A 21,707-nucleotide genomic window follows, 5' to 3' on the forward strand; every position below is an offset into this window, starting at 1 on the left:
GGAAATAGAATGGTTTGGTTTGTTTATAATCACTGGTTTGGGTGCCCGTTCGTAAGGAAGGGGGATCTTAAAGACGGATGTCGCAGTTACGAATACCATCATGCCGATCCCAAGAACAAACAAAACAAATATATTTATTAAACTTCTGTTTTCTTGTGGTGGGGGGTCAGAATGGCTTGACGGAGCTTGCGGGCTTATTGCAGAATCACGATCGACATGATATCATCACTTGCAAACACGTCAGGCAAGCTTTTGAACATGGTTTTTCTTGAAGCTTTTGACGATGGCTTGCCATGGGAATACCAAGAAAGGATATCCGTGCAGCTTTAAGGATACTACTGGTTACGGTTACTGCGGAAAACATGTTGGGTGTGCTCTGAAGTTGGAGGGGATACCGCCGCTTCATGTGAAAAAGCCATCCAAGAAGACCCATTCACATGGTACAGAGGGGAGCTGTGAGCCCCAATATGACTACTACCGGATCAGCTATGGGCCATCCTACCTACCCGAGTATCCAGTCGAGCCCCAATATGACGACTACGAATATAACTCTGATGAGACACTCTACCTAACCCAGCATCCCGTCACACGCTGGTTTGGGCCCAAGCTCGACAAAGAGCGTGAGGCTCGCGAACTTGCTTTTTGTGACGAGGTCGAAAATACCAAGCCGTCAGACGAATGGGTCAAGAGGCAGCACGAATACTTGAACGCCAATCCATCTTTACGACAGTTGCTTGATATGGTGATGAGTAGTACCAGTGAATTTAGACCAAAGGGAAAACAATTGCCATCGAATCTTCGTCTTTTGATCAAGGTACTACCTTTGCACGATTCCACCAATTCACTGAACTGACGTTTGCTAATAGGGAATTTGGGAAGCACCACGGACAGACCGCGATATTATTGTGTTTCATGGCAGACCCCAGCCAACCCTCGAACTAGACGGCTTACGGACGCTCTGCACTTCATATGATTATGATTGCGCCAAAAGATTTGGTGGATGGGTCCTTCGGCTCAGAATCCCACAGGGAACGCCGGCGATCTTTATCGGTGGAGACGAGGACGAGATTCTCTTGCCTCCAGGATTCCTGACGAAAGGAGGGTATCATAGTCCCGTGGATTCTATTAAGATGCCATCAGCGACATTCATATGGCGCGAGGATCTCAACCTCGACGGGTGAAAACACTGGATGAATTTGATCGCCGCCTTTTCTCGCACACTAGAAGCCATGAGACGATATTGACCATAGGATCAAGTGATGAACACAGAGGATAGCCTTTTTAAATCCATTCGCATCCAATTAGCAGACATGTCGAAAAACAAGCACAAGAAGGAGCACAACTCGGCAAAGTGATTTCTTATCCTTAAAGCATTTCTTGCGTGATTCAAAAGGGGCGATTTATGTCCAACCGGAGACTGCGGCAACATTGTTCATACTCGAAAAACACCATAATGAATGCAATTTGGAGAGTGTTTTTGTTATCTGCTGGTCTTTCCGTGCCGACGAAATGCCCCCAAACTAGCATGCAACTAGTAGCAGTATGGAGATTTCAGTCTTTTTGTGCGATGCATGTATTTTTAAATATCATCTTGATGTCATTTGTGTGTTGTCGTGGTCCTGTGATTTTGGAGTCGTATTTTTTGATATACCTTTGAAAGCCATGTAAATCTCTAATTCATCAGATTCACAGTTGCAATTTCACAATGGAAGCTGCAAGTAATGGGAAATCATCATTACATGGAGGACCCCATTGCAATTTATACAAGCTCGTATGGTTTAGTGGCATAACGTCGCCTTCACACGGCGAAGGTCCTCAGTTCGATCCTGAGTACGAGTATCCCTCAAGCGGTGAAAAACATTTTTTTATATGCGTTCGGCGTTCCATACTCAAGATCCTTCTTTAGTGTCAGACGGATATCCTGCAAATGCTGCTCATGATACGCAGTCCATATTTAACATTCTTCTGCTCTATTTCCATTTGATGATCTCATCATCATGATATAAGTCATTGCAGTTTACTTTTGCCGAATCAATCATCATCTCTCTCCTCCCGGATTCTGCCGAAAGAAAAAGGTCTCCAGACCTTTTATCAAAAATTGTTTTTGTTTTTCTTGTTGCTTCCTTGGAGACCAAACGGGCAACGAGATGCAGTGGCGTAGTCATGTTAAAAGATTTCATATTCATGCCACTTTCCCACGCGCCCCCCGTTTCCCCCCGGTTGGAATTCGAGTTTTTCTTGTGTGAGTTTTGAACTGACCTTTTTGTTCATCTTGCATTTCATCCCTCATCCCGCTCCTCAAGTGTGTGGAGAAGGAGAAAAGTAACTTTGACTCCTACATAATACCCCATACGAAACTAGTCACACTTGCATAGCACTGCAGCAATGCTCGTGCCCAAAACCATCACAAAGGTATGTATATCTTACTGGCAAGATGGAGGCAAGATGGGCGGAGCGACGAGAAAACTGTCTGGTGTTTTGGGTGGGATGAGTATAGGCTTGATGGAACAATCTATGGTGCCATTATAGCTGTTGCAATGATCAGATAGCATGTATTTTTGTCGGATTTGAGAAAGATTCGATATTGATAAAAAGTTTCCGATGGTTTATGCAGGCTGCCCGCAGCAGCGGTGTTATCCGCACCATATCGGCACGCGGATATGCCAGAATTGCCGACACAAAGGTCGCAATGTCTCAGTTTGAGCAGGAAAAGTTCATCAACTACCAGCGTATCGAAGACAACTTGAAGATTGTTCGCGACAGGTGAGTTACTCAGTGTGTGATTACTACTTGTGCTTATGATGTGTGTTGACTTTGAACGCTGCGATACAGACTTCAGCACCCTCTTACGTTGGCTGAGAAGATCGTCTATGGTCACTTGGACGACGCCAAGAACCAGGACATCAAGCGGGGATCCTCCTACTTGAAGCTCCGTCCTGACCGTGTTGCGTGTCAGGATGCCACCGCCCAAATGGCTCTTCTGCAATTCATGTCCGCCGGTCTTCCCACTGTCGCTGTCCCTACCACCGTCCACTGTGATCACTTGATTGAGGCCCAGAAGGGCGGAGACAAGGATCTTCCCCGCGCTGAGGAAATCAACCGTGAAGTCTACGACTTTTTGGCCACATGCACAGCCAAGTACGGCATCGGTTTCTGGAAGCCAGGATCTGGTATCATTCACCAAATCATCCTCGAGAACTACGCTTTCCCTGGTGGTATGATGATCGGTACCGACTCTCACACACCTAACGCTGGTGGTTTGGGTATGGTCGCCGTCGGTGTGGGTGGTGCCGATGCTGTTGATGTCATGGCCAACATTCCCTGGGAATTGAAGTGCCCCAAGGTTATTGGTGTCAAGCTTACCGGCAAGATGAACGGATGGACCTCTCCCAAGGGTGAGTCTTTGGTTACAACGTACGTGTGAAGCGTATCGCTTTTGACCATTATTCTTCTTGCAGACGTCATCTTGAAGGTTGCTGGTATCCTCACTGTCAAAGGTGGTACAGGTGCCATTGTTGAATACTTTGGCTCTGGTGTCGACTCCATCTCTTGCACTGGTATGGCTACCATCTGTAACATGGGTGCTGAAATTGGTGCCACCACCAGTTTGTTCCCTTACAACCACCGTATGGCCGACTACCTTTCGGCTACCAACCGTTCTGACATTGCTCAGTACGCCAACACCTTCCGCCACAACCTCACTGCCGACGAGGGTGCCAAGTGAGTGCGAAAATAGAAAGCGTGTTGTATGTATGCCGTCGCTCATCTATTTGCTATTATCTAGGTACGACCAGGTCATTGAAATTGACTTGAACACCTTGGAGCCCCACATCAACGGTCCTTTCACCCCCGATCTTGCCACCCCCATCAGCAAGTTCGCTGCCGCTGTTGAGAAAAACAACTGGCCCGCAGAAATGAAGGTGGGAATGACTTGAACAGAGTTTGTAGTCGGGAAATCTGTACTAATCGTATGTTCAACAGGTTGGTTTGATTGGATCTTGCACCAACTCCTCCTACGAGGACATGGACCGCGCTGCCAGCTTGGCCAAGCAAGCCCTTGATGCTGGTGTGAAGGCCAAGTCCCAGTTCGTCGTGACCCCTGGTTCCGAGCAAATTCGTGCTACCATTGCTCGCGACGGTCAAATGGAGATCTTTGAGAAGATTAACGGAACTGTTTTGGGTACGTTTGTGATAGAGTGATGCCATGATATAGACATTCGCCCTAACCTCGCATGTTTGGCTAGCCAATGCCTGTGGTCCTTGTATCGGTCAATGGGATCGTCAGGACGTGAAGAAGGGCGAGGCCAACTCCATTGTGACTTCATACAACCGTAACTTTACTGGTCGTAACGATGCCAACCCTGCCACCCACGCTTTCGTCACCAGCCCTGAGCTTGTCACCGCCATGGTTTTCGCTGGCGACCTTCGTTTCAACCCCTTGACGGACAGTCTCAAGACCGCCGACGGCAAAGAGTTCAAGTTCAAGGCTCCCTACGGCGAGGAGCTTCCCCCCAAGGGTTACGACCCTGGCATGAACACCTACCAGGCTCCCCCCGCTGATCGCTCGAACGTCAGCGTCAAGGTGTCTCCTACTTCGAACCGTCTTCAGCTCCTTACCCCCTTCAGCAAGTGGAACGGAAAGGACTACGAAGAGATCCCAATTCTGATCAAGGTCAAGGGCAAGTGTACCACTGACCATATCTCCATGGCTGGTCCCTGGCTCAAGTACCGTGGTCACCTGGACAACATCTCCAACAACATGTTGATCGGTGCCATCAACTCTGAGAACGGCAAGGCCAACTCTGTCAAGAACCTCCTCAACGGACAATTTGAGCCCGTTCCCCAGACTGCTCGTGCCTACAAGGCTGCCAACATCCCCTGGGTGGTGATTGGTGACGAGAACTATGGTGAAGGTTCTTCCCGTGAGCACGCTGCTCTCGAGGTTCGTCACCTTGGTGGTGTTGCCGTCATTGTCAAGTCATTCGCTCGTATCCACGAGACTAACTTGAAGAAGCAAGGTGTCCTCCCCTTGACTTTTGCCGACCCCAAGGACTATGACAAGATTGAACCCTCGGACAAGGTGTCCATCATTGGTCTTACAAGCTTTGGTCCTGGAAAGCCCGTGACTCTGCGACTCACCAAGAAGGATGGAAAGAAGGTTGACATCAAGCTCAACCACACCTTCAACGAAGGCCAGATCGAATGGTTCAAGGCTGGTAGTGCATTGAATTTGATGGCTGCCGCTGCCAATGCGCGTGCATAAGCGCATTACAGTATCGAGAGGGAGTTCTTGGCATCTGCAGTTCACGCACAGAGTGATCATATCTCCGTATGCAATTGCTCTGATATTCTAATCACTGAGGTTATGATACCCTATCCATAGGGGATGGAGAGGTGGATGGTTGGCGGAGACATGGTCATAATTGTACAGTAGTTCATCTTTTTGTTTTTCCATGCGTGCGTCACAGGATTTAATTGAGGCTTCATTTGGCTGAAAAGAAATATTATCAATGGCTGCCATTTGTTCACTGTTGCTTTTTTTGTGTAATTGCGATTGTCTGGTTTTGGCAAAGCCCCAGGAATAGAGATTTCACAATGCTTGTCAAGTCAAAGTATACAAGTCGACTGTTTGAGTTTTCCACATTTGCGCCAAATATTGGAAGGTACAGATCTTGAATTGCTAATTAATTTTCATATTTTGGCAGTATGGCAGTATGGCAGAGGACGCACGTTGTCCTGTGCCGGAATTCAGGTAGCGCGCTTCATCATCGAAAGGCTCGGCGAGGTCGTCAAGGCAAAGCGCGGCGCGCGCTGCGGCGAACTCGACATCCTGTGGGACATGGTGGCGCCGAACGGGCGAGATATCTTCGAAACTGAAAGTTCTCTGCGCCATGCCCGCATCGATGGAGGAAGCGGAGCTATACCACAGCAAGCTCACCGCGCTCGTCGGCACGTGGCAGCTAGACGGGGACTCGGATTCCGAGAATCGGAAGATGGGCAACAAGACACTGATTCTGTATCGTAGCAATGACACGTACATACGATCCCAGAACAACACGTAACAAATGATTTCAAAATACAACAAGAATAACAAATACAACAAGAATCCCTAACCCTAACCCCATCCTCTGGGTACGACTGTTACGGCTACTCTCCCGCGTTGTGTTCACCAGTCAGGGTTGAACCGCTTCCTTACTTCCGCCGTCCCTCACATCTCGGCTCCTTTGTTCTTTCCCCTCTCTTCCTCTCTTCGCCTCTCTTCGCCTGTACTTCTCAAACGCCTCCCTCCTTTTCAACCCTCGTCCATCCCCTTCATACCGCCAAAATGCTTCATGACTCGCTAGAAAGTTCTCTCCGCTCGTCAACTTTCCTCTCAACTCCCTATTCTTTAGCTGCTGGTACTCGGATTGAACATTATCAAACGGGTCACACCAAGAGCAACAAGGAGACTCGCGAGGTTCCTTGCCGTGGTGCCATTTCGACCTGTCGTACGAGCCGTCGTGCCGCTGTAAACATATACAGTGTCTTTTCGAAGGAGAATCAACGCGATACCATGGTGGAGAGCCGGGATCGTCTGATAAACCTTTGGTAAGTTGTTTTAGGGTTTGCTGTATGGACGGAATGTTGGGGAAGGAATCGGGAATGAGTTGTGGATGACGATAGAGAAAGCTCGCTATTTGTCGATAGGCGATGGCGTAGATTTCGTACACGGGCGTGTTCGTGGGAAGCCATTTTCGTCCTGTCCAGGTAGGAATCGATTTTGGAGATTTCGAGGTTAAATCCCTGAGAAGTGCTTTGCGTTGCTGTCTGTGAACCGCGATTGCACCGGAAATGTACACCTTCCAATTGGTTGTCTGCTCTTTCGTTGGAATGACTTGTTCCATTCCTTGCAATTGGACAACCACATCCAGCTCCTGCACTGCGTTCGGAGTGAATATATTCTCTCCCATAAGCATTGCCTGAACCAATGTCTGCATCGTCATTCTCTTGATGATTTGCGCCCGACACTCCGACTGATCAACGATTACAACATCTTCAGCTGAGAGATCCAGCCAAGCGCTGATCTGCACCCTATCCCTTGTCCTCCCAAAGGATGACAATTCACCGAGTTCCCACCACATCCACTCCTTCCTATCATCTTTAGCAAACAAGCAACCCATCAAAACCCAAGATCCGCACAAGAAAGAGCGCAGGTGAATTGGAGCAGCCAATACCAAATCAATGAATTTATCAAAATCATAGCTATATCCAGCCTTCAGTAATTTCTTTGTCCTCTTCGCAAGCTTAGATGATGATTTCTCTACCCAGTCGTATGCAAAAGAGCGCTCAAGTCCCAATTCTTTTGCGTATTCGGCGACGGCGAGGGTCTCTTTGTCGATGGCGTTGAAATGAGGGTTAAGGTGCGGTTGCAGGTAATTTTTCCATATGGAGGCGATGGCGTGTGTGGTGAGACTGTGTGGTTTTGGGATATCCGTAGGTGGAGTAATTAAAGATAGAACACCGTGTGACCGGATATGCGGCTGCCCAAGAAACGTTGTGGTGAACTCGCACCAGTATTTCTCCCATGATAGTTGCTTTTGGGATTTTCGCATTATGGGATGTTTACTGTTTATCTTTGAGCAGAAATGAGGAGAAGAGTTGCTTTGCGAAAGGACTGAGAGGAACAGTCACGCAGGAAAAGGCATTTCGGAACCCTAACCCTAACCAGCCTCAACGACTAAGCCTCCTAAACAATTAGACATTGACAACCAAACGACACAATGTGGCCTCAACTCTCCGCCGTCCTCCGGGTGAGCGAACCAACGCAGGAGGTATTTCAGATAGAGGTACAGGAGGCACACCGCCCTGTCTGACTTTCGCACCCAGTAGGTGAGCACCATCTGACAGCCGCGGCGCGTCCCGCAGGAGGGCCTTGATCACTTGAGGATCCATCGCGGCTTCCCATGGAAACAGACCTGACAACAGCCATATGACCAGGTTAGCGACACTCTCTCACTGCGTGCGGGTGCTCCGGGGCGGTATCATGTGGGAGACCCACGATAGGACGTCCGCCAACGAGACCAATTGTCGAGCGAAGCGGGGACCCGACTCTTCGCCGTTACCGGAAGACTCGCAAAGGCCGTGAATTCGGTAAGAGTGTCTGCCAATTCAATGATCGGTCTTGGAGCACACGCCGACATGTCATTGCTGCGGAGTGCGAGATGGTACTGTAATGATGAGGACGTCTTTGAGAAATCGCGGGCATGCCAAATGAGGATGCGAGTGAATTGTGCAACCAACTCCTCAAACCGGGATACCGCGACCGAAAAATCCGGTTCGGTAAATTGCAACCAATCGCATTAGATTCCGGCATGCCTCGTGAGACCCCGTGAATGCCCAGAAAAGACAGTACCGCGTAATCAGTTGAAGTGCACTAGTTTGGTTTATCTGGAGAATCTTGTATAAAAAGAATGTATTCAATAGAGCAACGTCGTGAGGCAGAAGCCATAGCGACACCAAAATCCCCATAGCTAGCTTCTCAACTCTAACTTTAAGTCCCCAGGAACCAGGATTCATTGTTTTCTGTCCGTTGTTTGAGTTTTTCTACATGCGCCAAATCGGTTGGAAAGTACAGATCTTAAATTGCTAATTCATTTTTAGATTCAAGCCAATTTTTTCAGGCTCAATGTCTTGCATACGATGAAAGGCGACAGCCTTCTGATGCGTTCCATTCAGCTTGTCAGAAGGCTGACGCTGCACGCCACGTCTTTGCATGCCCGATCATCCCTAAACTCCCGGAGATTGCTACTAAACACGATATCCACGTCGATCTTCTCAAACTTACCCTTTCCCTCATCGTTTCGTCGCGCTCTGGAAGAACGCCGCACAAAGATCAACCCTTGACAAAAGCCAAAGCACTCGTATACTATAGGGTTAGGGTTACTACTTGGAGGGCCCAACTGTGAAGATTCTGTAACGTCGCTGTACCCCACTCCGGTTGTAGTTGTTGGCAGGCTTGCTGTCTATCAAAAGCGTATCTACTTTTCCCGGAAACCCCACTTTCAGCAAGGTCAATTATCTTGTTCTTTAGTCATCTTGCATCTGTATAGAAGAGGGGGCGCCTGTATAGTAGAGGGGGCGAGTAGAGGGGGGAGCCTGTATAGTAGAGGGGGGAGCCTGTATAGTAGAGGGGGGTCTGTATAGCAGAGGAGAGTCTATATAGTAGAGGGGGAACCTGTATAGCATCTGTCGGCCTGTATAGCAAAGTGGTCAATGCGTCAGTCTTGTAAACTGAAGGTCCCAGGTTCGACTCCTGGTGCAGGCACTTTGCGTTGGTAAGTAAAAACTTTTTTTTTTCTACAGTAGACGCTGGGTTTTCCTGGCTGTGCTCTTTACTGCAGGCATTCCAAGGTCAGAGTTTCGGGCTTTCCGACCGTTGCTCTTAACTTCACTTTTTTAATTATCCGCCCCGTTCGCTGCTGTTACGGTGAAAGACTGATTGTGTTGTCATCCCTGCAGGCATAAGTGGAGTTCCTCAATGTTTTTTTTGTGAAATGGACACGGCTATGCTAATTGGTTTCCAGGCCTTCATCTTCATTGCACATCTAACCCTCATCCGTTCCATCTCCCACTGCTATGGTGGAGGACTGATTGTGTTGTCATCATGTATGATTTTTGCTGCAAGAACTATTGTGAATTATGAACAGACGCGATGACGTTATCTGGTAGAGTGAGTAGCTATTCTACCTTTTTGATGCACCGCGGTCTTGACTTATGCTGGGTCGTTATCTGAATAATCCTCAAACCCAGACTTTGTGTTTGCGTGTCTCATTTCCTCACATTCGTTCACTTGTCTCTATAATGGGGGATGTAGGTATCCGATCCAATCAGGAAGTTTTTGATGTGGTGGTCGTGGGAGCGGGCATGGCTGGTCTAAGTGCAGGTTAGTGGGATCTTTGCTTGTCATACTGTCCATTAGATGCTGATGAGACCAAGTGCAGGTTAGTGGGATCTTTGCTTGTCACACTGTCGATTAGATGCTGATAAAACTTTCCATGTTTCCGTCATGTTCTTGGTTTCGGACCGTCAGCCAATATACTTCATCGTGCGGGATTGTCAGTTGTTGTGCTGGAAGCTCGGGACCGCATTGGGGGACGGATACATACTTGCATGGATCTTGGGCGGCCGGTTGATTTGGGGGCAAGGTGAGATCAGCGAAATGGATACTACTGCGTAAACGAACTCTGCGTAAAGTTGTTCTCACTCTTCTAAAGCTGGATTCATGGGACCGATGGGAACCCCCTTGCGTCCATTCTCCCCTCAAAACGCATATCAACGTCTTCAAGATCCTTATTATTCCGTCCAGACAATTTTCAACCCATTCCAATGGACGATGGAGAGGCGCTTTGGGAAAAGTTTTGGGCGCTGCGCGAACGTATGGGAGAGGCTGCCAAGCGCGGACATGGGGATGTATCCATAAAGGAGTTTGTTGATTCCGATCCTGAGTGGAAGAGTGCCGTTCAAGAGGTGATGAAGCGTTGCTTTTTAGATATTGCGAAGAACGTTCAATGGACTTTACACGATGTGTGCGTGTTGTTGTATAGACGCCATTGTCACAACTGATGCTTCCCCGTATGACTCAGCTACTAGAGTCAATTGAGGCAGCGGCTTTGGAAAAATGCTCTATTAAAGAGTTTGAGGTTGACGAGTATCCGGGAGAACAGGCTTGGCTAATTGATGGATATATGCCTGTATTGGAACAAGTCGCAAAAGACATTTTGAAAACTGATGGAGCCGTACGGCTGAATGACGAGGTTGTAAAGATTGATTACAGTGGAGGTTAGTGCCTTGAAATGGATACCAAATGATAGTATGTTTGCATGCTGATTGATAGTCATCAGATTGTGACGGCGGAACTAGTTCCCAACAACCGCTGGTGAACATAACCACCGCGTCGGACATTGTTTATGTTGCCCGGAAATGTTTGGTAACGATTCCACTTGGAGTAATGCAAAACAAGCACACGAGTCTTTTCGTCCCTCCACTTCCTACTGCAAAGCAGCAATCCTTGAACAAGATCGGTTTTGGACTTCTCGACAAGATCTGTCTCCGCTTCCCCTATCGATTTTGGCCCAACGACGTCGATTTTATCGAAGCTTTTTCAGAAAGGTTGCCATACCCAGGTCTCACTTCCTTTATCATTGCAAAAGGAGATGAACATGACGACCATATCTTGGTGGCATTCGCTAGCGTAAAGGCAGCTGATATGATTGAATCCATGGCAGATGCGGAGGTCACCGAACTGGTGATGCAGGTCCTGCAAAAGTGTTTCAGTCATATGGGACAGATTGTGCCTTACCCCGAGCAGGTAGTCATTACGAGATGGGGGAAAGATCCCTTTGCCAGAGGAAGTTATTCGGTGGGTGCATTTGTTTCGTTGTCGAGTGACTTATCTCTAATAACGCAACACCACAGCACATGCAGACTGGACGGACGACCCACGAAGATAGGGAAGAGTTGGCCAAACCTTTACCTGACCTGATGAGCGGTGAAAAGTTCCCGCGAACACCTACGCTGTTCTTTGCCGGCGAACACACCGTACGGGACCATTTTGCTACGGTTCATGGTGCTCTCTTGAGCGGATGGCGCGAGGCTGAACGTATTCTAAAGGGGTTGCGTAAATAGAGCAGACTTCTTTCAAGATTTGGTGGACGACATCATGTCAGTGCACATTGCGGGACGTTCGGTCATGATAGATAATAGATGTCACTTGATTATCACGATGCGGGCTCGTGGTTCGCCTCATTGATGCTTGACCCATGCAACGTCTTCAGATATGCGTAGGAACCGGGCCGTTGTTATTCACGTCACCATGGGTTAGGGCTACCGTTCTTGACTACGGGTACTCCTCTCGTCTTATCTCGCTCCTGTGCGTTTTTCGTAGTATTTGCAAAGGGCTTCATTGGGAGTTTCCGCCGCCTTTGTAATCGTCTTTGAGTAGGCACGCTACCATCATTTTTGGGTAGACAGGCAGCTCGCTCATTGAACCCCTCCTCAACCAGTAGAGCCTCGTCAGTATGATGGTCTTGGACATCCACGAAGATACGTCGAATCTGTCTGATTGCGACCTATTCAGACATAAAACAACCGATGGGACACGCGAACGCACAGTAGTCATATGACCAACATGACCCAGTGAAACCGACGTTAATTGAGTTTGGTCGGAAGATTACGCTGTCTGGCTCCAGCATATAGCATAAAAGCACATTAATATTATTAGAGTAGCAGAAAATACAAATGTAACTAAAGGTGCTCACTGGATACTTGGACATCAGCCAATCTACGCCTACCATTAGCTATTCACAACTGCATGAAGCGGGGAAGACCTATATCAGCTACATATCCTTTCTAGACAGGATAGAATCCACCTCATCAAAAAGGGCGACCTTCACCCAACTGTCCATTAGCCGTATCTTCACTCCGGTAGAGTTTGCTTTCTCTTCTAGAAATGTCATTGTTCGATCGAACCGATCTAGCAAGCGGCTTGGCGGTTGAAGAGGCTTTGTCAAAGGACGGGTAAAGTCATCCCAGTGGACGGGGATAACCAGTTTCGCGCCTGTGGCTTCTACCACTTCGCGCCAATACCCCTCTTGATACTCTACAGGTTTTTTCCCGAGCCCTCCGACTCCCAGGAAAACCACGTCTACTTTTGGCAGATGGGGGCGACTCAGTAGATTTGGAACATATCCAGCCGACCCTTGCACAAGTATAGTTCGCTTCGTCCCATTCTTAAAAATGCGAGTGATATACAGAGAGTAGCAGTCACCAACTGGATATGCTCCCATTCTAACTGGCGGTACGAGAGGGTCGGTAAGAATGGGTGACTCATTGCCTGCAATGAATCCAAGAAGAGACGGTAGCTCAATGTGCTCAGTTCTTACGAATAAGAGCTCCCATGCGCTTCCATCGGGGTTGTCAAACCGAACGACCTCGTCATCGTCAGTAATTGTCTGAATCTGAGATTCAGAGAGATTCCAGCCACGTCCTATGAATGCTGTCGTTGAAGATCCCACGAGCTTTGCTCCAGTCAAACGACAGATTTCAGGTGAGTCCATGGCGTGGTCAAAGTGGGAATGCATGGCGACAACGGCCTCAAGCCCTTTCTTGGCCATATCGACGCGGTCCAAGCACTCTTTGATGACGGTGGGGTTAGGGGCTATTTTGCTGAGGAAGAGCTTCTGCTTTCCGGGCCGCGAAAAGTAGCCGTCGGTAAGGATAGAGCTATTTCCGCTTGTAAAGAGCAAAGATGAGACCCCGAAGAATGTGACGAAGAACGTGTCTTCATCCCTTACGCCGGCCGACGATGTTAGAAATAGACGGCGATAGTCAGAGAGGGGGTCCCCTTGCAGCATCACCATGATTGCAAACGCCCCAATTAGCAACGCTCCAAATAGCAGTGTCGACATTGTCTACTGCGGTCAAGCGAGGGACGGGAAAGTCCTTTGCCTCATCTTACTGCCAAGAGGCATAATTTGCCCAAACCGATCGTATTAGGTAAGACGTGTCAGTGGATGAAGAGGTGGGGTTTGAACTTTTGAGCTATTCACAACTGTTTACATTCCTAATGTTGTGCATTGCTTGACAAACTAATATATTCAACAACATATTTGCAGTGCACTATTGTGCCTGTAGGCCTAAAGCTGTTCTACGAGAGACCGACGCTGGGTCAAAGTAAGGCTTTTCACCTAGACTAACTACACGGTTTCCAAAGCGTTTGTAAACAGCGGCATCGTAATCGGGACTAGTATAGAAGATATAGACGGACTCAGTATGATATAATTTAAAGGACGTTGGCAATGGAGAGGAAACTTACGTGGCAGCGTGGTAGGCTGACCGGTTGTCCCAAATCGCTACGTCGTTTGTGTTCCATTTGAAGCGGACCTATTACAAGAGGAGAGCATTCATGAGACTCACATTTTTCACCGTCCAAAACATATTACTAAACTTACCTGCAAATCATGATTCGCATACACGAGCTTGTTAAAGTATTTCAACAGTTTCTCAGATTCGTATTTGGTCACTCCGTTCACATGTCCGACATGGTGCCCGACCGCAAACAAACTCTTCCATCCTGTCACAGGGTTTGTTCTGACCACGGGATGAACGGCCTCTAAATTACCACCGACGTTTTCTGGTGCGCCACGCGGAGCAGTGTGAAGCTCGAAACCGTTTTCTTGCGCTGCCTTCAGAAATCCGGGCTGGGCGTAGGTAGCAGTCAGACCGTCAAGGAACTTTTGGTAAGCGGGAGAAAGGCGGTCATATGCTTCATATCCAGATGCCCATAAGGTATCGCCGCCGGTAGGAGGGATTTGTTTAATTTGGAGAATGGAGTAATCTGAAGGAATTGGCTCAAAAGTAATGTCAGAGTGCCACTGCTCAGATCCGAATCGGTCCCTGTTGATGCCGAAAGCGCTCTTGTAAACTTTCCGGCCTTGTTCAGAGGAGATAACTGAAATCTCGTGATCTTTCTCCCCTCGTTCATTGACCTTGATGCCGTCCTCGCGATCGGCATTGGCAACAGGATGAATGTGCAGCTTGGATGTCGCAGGTTTTCCTGTAAGTTCCCCAAGCTTTTGACCGAGGATCTTTTGTTGTTCGAGAGTCAAATCTTGGTTGCGGAAGAAAACCACGCCGCGTTCGGAAACTATTGTATTTGTATTATAGCGTTATGAGTGTTACGTAGGTTTACAGGAATGTGAAAATATATTTACCAGTGATAGCAAGATCTCGAATTAGCTCATCTGCGTTGGGTGCATTCAGCAGATCCTTAATTTGAACGCTGGGGTATTCGCGGCCAATGTTCACGGTCAAGTCCACGTGCGCGTGCTTGTCAAGAGCTCCGGAGGCTTTCAGAGGTTGGCGCTGCAAGCTGCCTTGGTTGTTGTTCTGCTTGCCTGAAATCGTAGCTGCCTTTAGATTCTGAGCAAGAGCGTGCACGGGCTCAATGATGTGTTCGACGGCGGGAGGCATGTTTCACTTCAGGTTTTGAATGTGCTTCGAAAGATATGCTTGACTGTTGTGGTGTATGGCAGGATGCAGTGGCATGTCGGCGAGAGAGCTCTTTATATACTCGCTCTCCAGCTTGTTCCATCGCGCAAGCAGCTTGAATAAACTATGGAGAGGGTAACGCGTCTTTGTGGATAAGCTAACGTCCTCACTAGATGGCGCGATTGGGCAATATGGATGTCGGCAACCCAACGGTGAAGACGAATGCTCAGCTTATTTGCTCCCCCTGAACGGTTTGTTGAACGCTTTTGCGACTAAAAGAGCTGTGAATAGGATCCCCTCGCTCATTGGCTCCAAAACTTATTGGTTGCTTGTGATTTCTAATACCTTCGTGTGCAAATCAAACAGATGCGCAATCTGACGATGATCTTCTTCCATCTAATCTCTGACTTGGACGTCCAATCTGTGCTGCTATCGGCATAGATGCAAGGGGTGGTTGCCTGAACCGATTATCTTTTGGAGGGCACCATCGTCGTGGGATCACCACCATTGCAACCCATGATGTCCAGACGGGGTAGCGTTAGTGGTCTCGGTAAACTGGTCAATTGCCCATCATTATCTCAGCGTTAACAGTGAATAAGTTCTAAATGTTGTAATTCCAGCGAACTCTCGTTGCGTCGCATGCATCTCAACTCACGGTTTTGGCCTTTCCTTTATAGCCCACGCCGCTTACCTTTATCTAGTTTTTGCGGTAGCCTCTAGGTCAATCAGCTATATCCTCCTTTGGATGTAAAATGGAGAGCGACCTGTGTCCTAAGCCTAAGCTCCCACTAACGCATATCATATCGACATGGCGGCGACATCTCCGGAATCATTTTAGAATCAATATCAAATGACAGCTATAAACCCGATTCGCAAGATACAGTTGATTGTAATAGACTTGGAAGTATGGCATGGACCAATAGCGGGTCAAAGTTATAAAGCCCCTCGTTACTGCCTTACCTCTGGCGTACAACTGGCCGTGAGTGGATTGCATGTTTTGAACGCACAATTGAGATTGCCTCTGCACTCGCTACATCCCTTACAGACGACCTGTACTGCATGTCGGGAGTTGGGCTGCCTGTGATGCCCGTCCCACGTAGTCCATCAATTCATAATTACAATTCTGATCGACCAGACATTCTGTAACATGAACAGATAACCAGCTGGCCCTGCCACCTACTTCGTAGCCCTAGCACTCGCTGCCGATGAAGATTCACGTACGTCCGTCCGCGCACAATGATCCACTGCATAGTTCCCGCATCACCAGCAAGCGGTATCACTGCCAGAGTCCTCTGAACCTTCCAGATCACTATCATTCTCTATCAATAGGGCCATTTATGACCGTACCCGAACAACAATATGCTTCACAGTGTCCTTCTTGGGTAAACGAGAGAATCCAATAATACCTTTCCACCGAACTGGCTTACGACCGTTTGCGCACAGGTAAAGTATTCACTGCATGGTTTGCGCTTGACGTATGGTGAACTCTGCGAGTACAAGTATTCGACTATTGGTACGCCCTTTGTTTTCTCTGTCGATATTAAGCGACGCTCTGAAATGCAGGGATCTTCCGTTGGAATGCATTTGGATGCGAAGTGGCCTTGTAGATGGCACTGGAGACATGTAGTTGTCTTACCAACAAGTGAGCGGTCATTGCCTAACCTCTCGGCCGCGCTTAGAGTCAACCGAAAATATGCTCCTGCGCGAACTTTGTCTGATCCATATCGCTGCATATATTTGAGAGTCAGAGCTGCTTCAGATGTGGACGAGGCGAAAACAGTTTCGACAACTCAAAGCGGGGGATGTAGGCGGTCCATGCTGATCTATTCCGTGTGAATGATCCGCGATGCACAGTGATAAGCCAGTAATCCAGATATGTGGTAATAGTAAAAAAAAAGATTGATATATACGCCGATTGACATAAGAATTTCAACCTGCAAAAGCAGCATACTCCCACACTATCCAAAAAATGAGGCCAACAATCTGAATCCCCTGAACCGTGTAAAGTTTGCGCTCTACAATAGCAACTAAACCACTAACGATTCGAGTTGAGTCGCGAGGACATCCGCCAAGTCGTCCTCGCCTTCAAACTCAGGTCTTAAAACATAATGAGAGCTCATTGTAATGAAGATGTTGTGGCCCTGCAAAATCGGTGTGGCATCGGCCCTAAGATCTCTAGAGATTCTCCAGCTAAGTTTCACCAGGTAGAGGCGGTCCTCGTCGTAGTCATCGACAAAAAAACTGAAGAATCCACTCCTATTCACATCATTTTGTTTCCACTTTCCGGGATTTTGAGAGTCAATAAGCCTCTGAAGTGCTGCAAGAGCGGCCGGGTCCTCCGCAATATTGGGTCCGCCGTTCTTCTGCAAGCGCTTTGGGATCGTCGCTCGCGAGTTTGAGTGGTGCGAAATGCACTCCATGCCTGATTGTATGCACCTCCTGGAGCTGCGTTCCAATTTTCAGAAAGATGAAATATAAGAGGCATGCTCTCGGCATCGGAAGAAGCTGGGAATGAGTGACCTGTCAGGTCAAAATACAAACAACGACCAACAAGTGCGCGTTGGAACTACCTTCCACAAGGCCGGTGACATAGGCGAGCAGTACCAGATATCGTTCACGATCATCAAGTTTGGAAATAATGGATGGCATAGTGGCAACTGTTATTTGAATTATGAAATCTACGTGGCCATCAAGTGAAGTAAAGCCCCTTTATCTGAGACAGGACCTGTCAACTTGGGATGCGTCATCACCCCACGTTATTAGGCCGTTTGGTTACGCACTCCCAACATTACTTGGCTGCTCCAACGCCAGCCTTACACCGCCTTCATAGCTCATATGCTTTTATATTGGGGCACTCATTCTGAAATTTACGGCATGATATCCAGTGGACACCTATCACAACGTAGAACACCCATCGATACAAGTTATAGAAGAGGTGCGCAATCACGGCTCAGTAGATCGACGACCCACCTATCTCCAAGGACCGATGAGTAGACGCTAGACGCAGGAATGGACGGGAATGGCTTCCCTCACAGAGGACGAACAAATAGATATTTGCCATAGGATCTAGTCGGAGTGATCGCACCACAAGGTCGAGTGGAGTGCAGCTCCAGCTCCTATCGTCCATCCCATGCTCAGCTTCCGAGACGGCTACCGTTTATCTTCGTCCACCTCACCATGTATCCGAACAAAGTCGTATCGCCTTACGGTAACAATCCGTTTGAGAAGCTGATTTCTTTGCTTCGTGGAATTGTTTGGGTCGCCATGGCCATTACCCGAATAGTTTTGCTAAGAATGTAGCCGAGATTCATGGTCTAACTATTTCCATCTATGCCGTGAAACTCTAGTCGCAGTAGCTCATCTTTTAGTCACTGTAGATGCTGCTGATATAGGTCAGATTTCTAGTTATCCTGCATGATACAGTTTTTCGGTTTCAGTTTGGAGATGACCAAATGGTGGAAGGAGCATGGTAAGGCCCTCATTTATACATCTTTGTGCTATTGCTAAGTATATTAGAAAGGTTCCAAGTAGCCGCAACTCGATCAATAGAACGTCGTATGGTAGCGATGACCCGCTCTGAAGCGTTTGCCCTTCCATACTCGCTTCCGCAGACTTCACCACACCCAGCCAAGGAGCGATGTGATATTATGCGCCCCTCATCTCCTCAGATAGCTGATAGATCTGATACGGAGCCAATTCAACGTCTCCAGGATGCGTATTGATCTAACAAAGCCCATACGGACGCCTATCTTGCCCCAAATGCGGGAACACTATGGATGATCCTATATGCAAATAAAATTGCCAGCGGCAATGAAGGCTTTTCGGATATTTTGGCAGTAGGAACTGCTCACAATGCAGACGCCATTATGCACGTGCAATGATGATCCATGCAAAGTATAGTTCCCGCATAGGAAACATTATGTACAGCTTTAGGAAACATCAAAGAAGAAGGATGAAAAGAAGCGCAAGGGGGTTGATGGCCTGCAGACTGCGAAAAAGGCAAAATGCCAGACAGAACTAAAAGGGCCCGATTGCCATATACGATAATATGCTTCCATTCTCCGTTTCCCTCGTACTTTGCATACAGTGCATCGAGCGCACTATAAGGACTTTAAATAAAACTGATGTCACCAAATAGTTACGTGTTCGTACTTCCATCGCTCACTGAAGCACTTGGCATGTCATTATTTGCTTAATCATATGAGCTGCTCAGATTATAGAGGTAAGATATTGTCATTTTGACTACTGCATTCCTGCCAGTGGTTGACCCAGCTGAACACATCCAGTTCGAATGCAGGCGAGATAAGAAGCTTAGTTACGTGAACACGGTAATCACGTGAAATCTGGGGGGCCAGGGGTGGTTCCGGCGGTCCATCAGATGGTTCATCTTTGACGAGAGAGTCTGTGGTCTGCCTCTCTATACACTCTCTAGTTTGCTGAACAATGGGCTTCATCGACAGCGTTCCGGTTCTCTCTCAGATCAAGTCAGCGGTGCAGGCCGCACGTGGAGATCTCGAAGGCGCCAGTCGAACCCAGGAGAAGTTTTCGAAAGAGTGCCCTATCATTTCGCAAATGCGCTCGTTAACCGAGTCGGCGATGGGAAACAGCGAAGCGGCTCTAAACACCCAAAAAGAGTTTTTACAAGGTCCAGGAATGATGCAGGCTTCCATGGTCGTCGGAGCTGCCGCTGCACCTGCTATAGTATCGGCGGGTATTGCGGCAGCAGGGTTCGGGACGGGGGGAATTGCTGCTGGAAGTTGGGCTGCAGGATTTATGGCCTCATATGGGGGGAATGTTGCAGCTGGGAGCGCTTGTGCGATTTTACAATCTGCGGGGGCCGCGGGTTTGAATGGAACCTTTGTGGCTGCTTCTGCCGCAATCGGTGGGTTGTTCGGGACAGCAGGTGGTGCCGGGTTATCGGCTGCTGCAAGTAATATTGTTAGAGACGACGATGCGATGAAGGAAAAAGTGCAGGCAGAAGCGGATAAAGTTGGTGTCAGCAAAGATGGAGATGAAGACGCGGATAAAGTTGGTGCCCCAAAAGATGGAGGTGAAGGCGCGGATAAAGTTGGTGTCAGCAATGATGGAGGTGAAGACGCGGATAGAGTTGGTGCCCCCAAAGATGGAGGTGAAGGCGCGGATAAAGTTGATGTCAGCAAAGATGGAGGTGAAGACGCGGATAGAGTTGGTGCCAGCAAAGATGGAGGTGAAGGCGCAGATAGAGTTGGTATCAGCGAAGAGGAAGATGCAGCAGCGGATGGACTTGGTAGCAGCAAAGATGGAGAGGATGTCGTCACCCGCTGATAACGATGCGATAGTTTTTACATACCGGACTACTTGTTGTGAGAATGCGAGAGGCTTGTCTGGGATATCGTACACAGATGAATATAAATTGTATAGGGTTTATGGCCCTGCTTGGGACAATCCATAACGAGTTTTTCTATCCTATATGACATGTGAAGAAAAAATCGAGCGGAGTGAAGGCTGCAATAGTAGAAACCTTCTGCCAGATAGCGTCATGTTCATGGTACATTCAGTTCAAAAATTCAGGACCCTCATGCTCTAGGTACGATCTCTCGGTACTCGGAAACACAGGCTTGCGCAAATAATTCACTCATAGGCAAGAATATTCATTCTCCACAACAACTGAAATCAGAAGCTGCTGATTTATCTAGTGGTCTCCATTGTAGCGAACAGTTGCCTGCCATGTTCCCAATGTATCACTGGCATTGCATCAGGTCTGTTAAGGATCTTTGATTGTCGATACGAAAGCGAATACGCTGCGAATAGGAAAACCAGGTAGAACCAAACGTCAGCACAGATGCGGGAATTCACCAAAATACCGAATATTTCAAGTCATCTACGCTTCGTAGATGACGGATAGCCTGCTTCATGAATTTGCCTGGCTTTGCTGCTATCCTGTTGACTTTAGTTCCTTGTAGTGACCCATGTGAACAATGGACTGTAACAGGGTCAAAAAAATATCTCATTGGGATTGCCAAATTCATTTGGGACCTCATGAGATCCATCTCAAGCAGCATATAGCATTTTGAGATAATCGCTCATATTCATGCCCAATTCATGCCGACAAATGAAGAATCCTCTGTTTATGTCTATCCATTGCGTCCATCTTTTGGAATCACTTTATACCTCTCAATCAGTGAAGAACTTATTGATTTCATTACGTTGAGAACCATGCTAGTGATTTTTTTGCAAGTGTAACTCACAAAGCTATTGGTTATTTGAAATCTTGTCTCAATTTCTGTCGATAAATCAAATCTCTTCCCAATTCCAAAATGGCTTTGATCGAACGATCCGCTGAGCATTTCGTCATGCAGTTGACATGCTTGCTTATCAACGAATCTTCTTTGGTGCCTCCTCAAATTCGCGGAAACTGTATTCATGTGCACGCTCTAAGCGTTGAACAGTGCCGCTCACAGTTTTTTTCCTTTCTACTATAAGCTGGAAGCACCGTTCTTTATGATAGCTTTCGCTGTTCATTTTTGACTATCTTGCAAGATATTCCGAAGAAGTCGCTGTGGTTTTTAAAGGAAAATCCGTCGACGTCTTCGTTATCGATCATTTGCGTGTTTGTAAACACCTTTTTTGATTCCGCTATTTTCGCATCTCGTGTGCCCTCCGGCATGTTAAAGTTACACGTAATCTTCATCATTCCAGGC

At 47.7% G+C, this 21,707-nt stretch overlaps 9 protein-coding genes and 2 non-coding genes across 11 annotated transcripts; 7 read left to right on the top strand and 4 right to left on the bottom strand.

The window, feature by feature from the left end:
* Nucleotides 1-283: 283 nt before the first annotated feature.
* Nucleotides 284-1,181, top strand: SPPG_02409 (uncharacterized protein; the record flags this gene model as incomplete). Its single annotated transcript, XM_016750700.1, has 2 exons — nt 284-814; nt 867-1,181. The coding sequence occupies 2 exons, from the start codon at nt 284-286 to the stop codon at nt 1,179-1,181; spliced, it is 846 nt and encodes a 281-aa protein (XP_016611405.1).
* A 586-nt stretch (nt 1,182-1,767) lies between these two features.
* On the top strand, nt 1,768-1,839 carry SPPG_10051. The gene has a single exon. It is a non-coding gene; the product is annotated as a tRNA-Val (tRNA).
* Nucleotides 1,840-2,385: 546 nt separating this feature from the next.
* SPPG_02410 (aconitate hydratase, mitochondrial) lies at nt 2,386-5,263 on the top strand (the record flags this gene model as incomplete). The annotated part of the gene is made up of 7 exons (XM_016750701.1): nt 2,386-2,412; nt 2,615-2,763; nt 2,833-3,395; nt 3,459-3,720; nt 3,785-3,920; nt 3,982-4,180; nt 4,245-5,263. The coding sequence occupies 7 exons, from the start codon at nt 2,386-2,388 to the stop codon at nt 5,261-5,263; spliced, it is 2,355 nt and encodes a 784-aa protein (XP_016611406.1).
* Nucleotides 5,264-5,595: 332 nt separating this feature from the next.
* SPPG_02411 (uncharacterized protein) lies at nt 5,596-6,025 on the top strand (the record flags this gene model as incomplete). Its single annotated transcript, XM_016750702.1, has 2 exons — nt 5,596-5,663; nt 5,722-6,025. The coding sequence occupies 2 exons, from the start codon at nt 5,596-5,598 to the stop codon at nt 6,023-6,025; spliced, it is 372 nt and encodes a 123-aa protein (XP_016611407.1).
* On the bottom strand, nt 5,890-8,226 carry SPPG_09020 (uncharacterized protein). The gene has a single exon (XM_016757173.1). It carries the CDS (start codon nt 7,590-7,592, stop codon nt 6,174-6,176), a length of 1,419 nt encoding a protein of 472 aa, XP_016611408.1. The 5' UTR covers nt 7,593-8,226; the 3' UTR covers nt 5,890-6,173.
* Nucleotides 8,227-9,231: 1,005 nt separating this feature from the next.
* On the top strand, nt 9,232-9,304 carry SPPG_10052. Its single transcript has one exon. It is a non-coding gene; the product is annotated as a tRNA-Thr (tRNA).
* A 435-nt stretch (nt 9,305-9,739) lies between these two features.
* Nucleotides 9,740-11,745, top strand: SPPG_02414 (uncharacterized protein). Its single transcript, XM_016750703.1, has 6 exons — nt 9,740-9,922; nt 10,070-10,184; nt 10,254-10,506; nt 10,584-10,818; nt 10,881-11,398; nt 11,455-11,745. The coding sequence occupies exons 1-6, from the start codon at nt 9,754-9,756 to the stop codon at nt 11,662-11,664; spliced, it is 1,500 nt and encodes a 499-aa protein (XP_016611409.1). The 5' UTR covers nt 9,740-9,753; the 3' UTR covers nt 11,665-11,745.
* A 466-nt stretch (nt 11,746-12,211) lies between these two features.
* Nucleotides 12,212-13,481, bottom strand: SPPG_02415 (uncharacterized protein). The gene has a single exon (XM_016750704.1). It carries the CDS (start codon nt 13,443-13,445, stop codon nt 12,375-12,377), a length of 1,071 nt encoding a protein of 356 aa, XP_016611410.1. The 5' UTR covers nt 13,446-13,481; the 3' UTR covers nt 12,212-12,374.
* A 125-nt stretch (nt 13,482-13,606) lies between these two features.
* Nucleotides 13,607-15,103, bottom strand: SPPG_02416 (uncharacterized protein). Its single transcript, XM_016750705.1, has 4 exons — nt 14,751-15,103; nt 13,989-14,683; nt 13,853-13,920; nt 13,607-13,780 (listed from the first exon to the last, which is right to left on the bottom strand). Exons 1-4 carry the CDS (start codon nt 15,007-15,009, stop codon nt 13,657-13,659), a joined length of 1,146 nt encoding a protein of 381 aa, XP_016611411.1. The 5' UTR covers nt 15,010-15,103; the 3' UTR covers nt 13,607-13,656.
* A 1,951-nt stretch (nt 15,104-17,054) lies between these two features.
* On the bottom strand, nt 17,055-17,509 carry SPPG_02417 (uncharacterized protein; the record flags this gene model as incomplete). Its single annotated transcript, XM_016750706.1, has 1 exon — nt 17,055-17,509. The coding sequence occupies exon 1, from the start codon at nt 17,445-17,447 to the stop codon at nt 17,055-17,057; it is 393 nt and encodes a 130-aa protein (XP_016611412.1). The 5' UTR covers nt 17,448-17,509.
* A 1,905-nt stretch (nt 17,510-19,414) lies between these two features.
* On the top strand, nt 19,415-20,331 carry SPPG_02418 (uncharacterized protein; the record flags this gene model as incomplete). Its single annotated transcript, XM_016750707.1, has 1 exon — nt 19,415-20,331. Exon 1 carries the CDS (start codon nt 19,471-19,473, stop codon nt 20,329-20,331), a length of 861 nt encoding a protein of 286 aa, XP_016611413.1. The 5' UTR covers nt 19,415-19,470.
* Between the last annotated feature and the right edge of the window lie 1,376 nt (nt 20,332-21,707).

The sequence above is a fragment of the Spizellomyces punctatus genome (genome assembly GCF_000182565.1).
Source record: "Spizellomyces punctatus DAOM BR117 chromosome Unknown supercont1.3, whole genome shotgun sequence".
NCBI classification, from domain to species: domain Eukaryota; kingdom Fungi; phylum Chytridiomycota; class Chytridiomycetes; order Spizellomycetales; family Spizellomycetaceae; genus Spizellomyces; species Spizellomyces punctatus.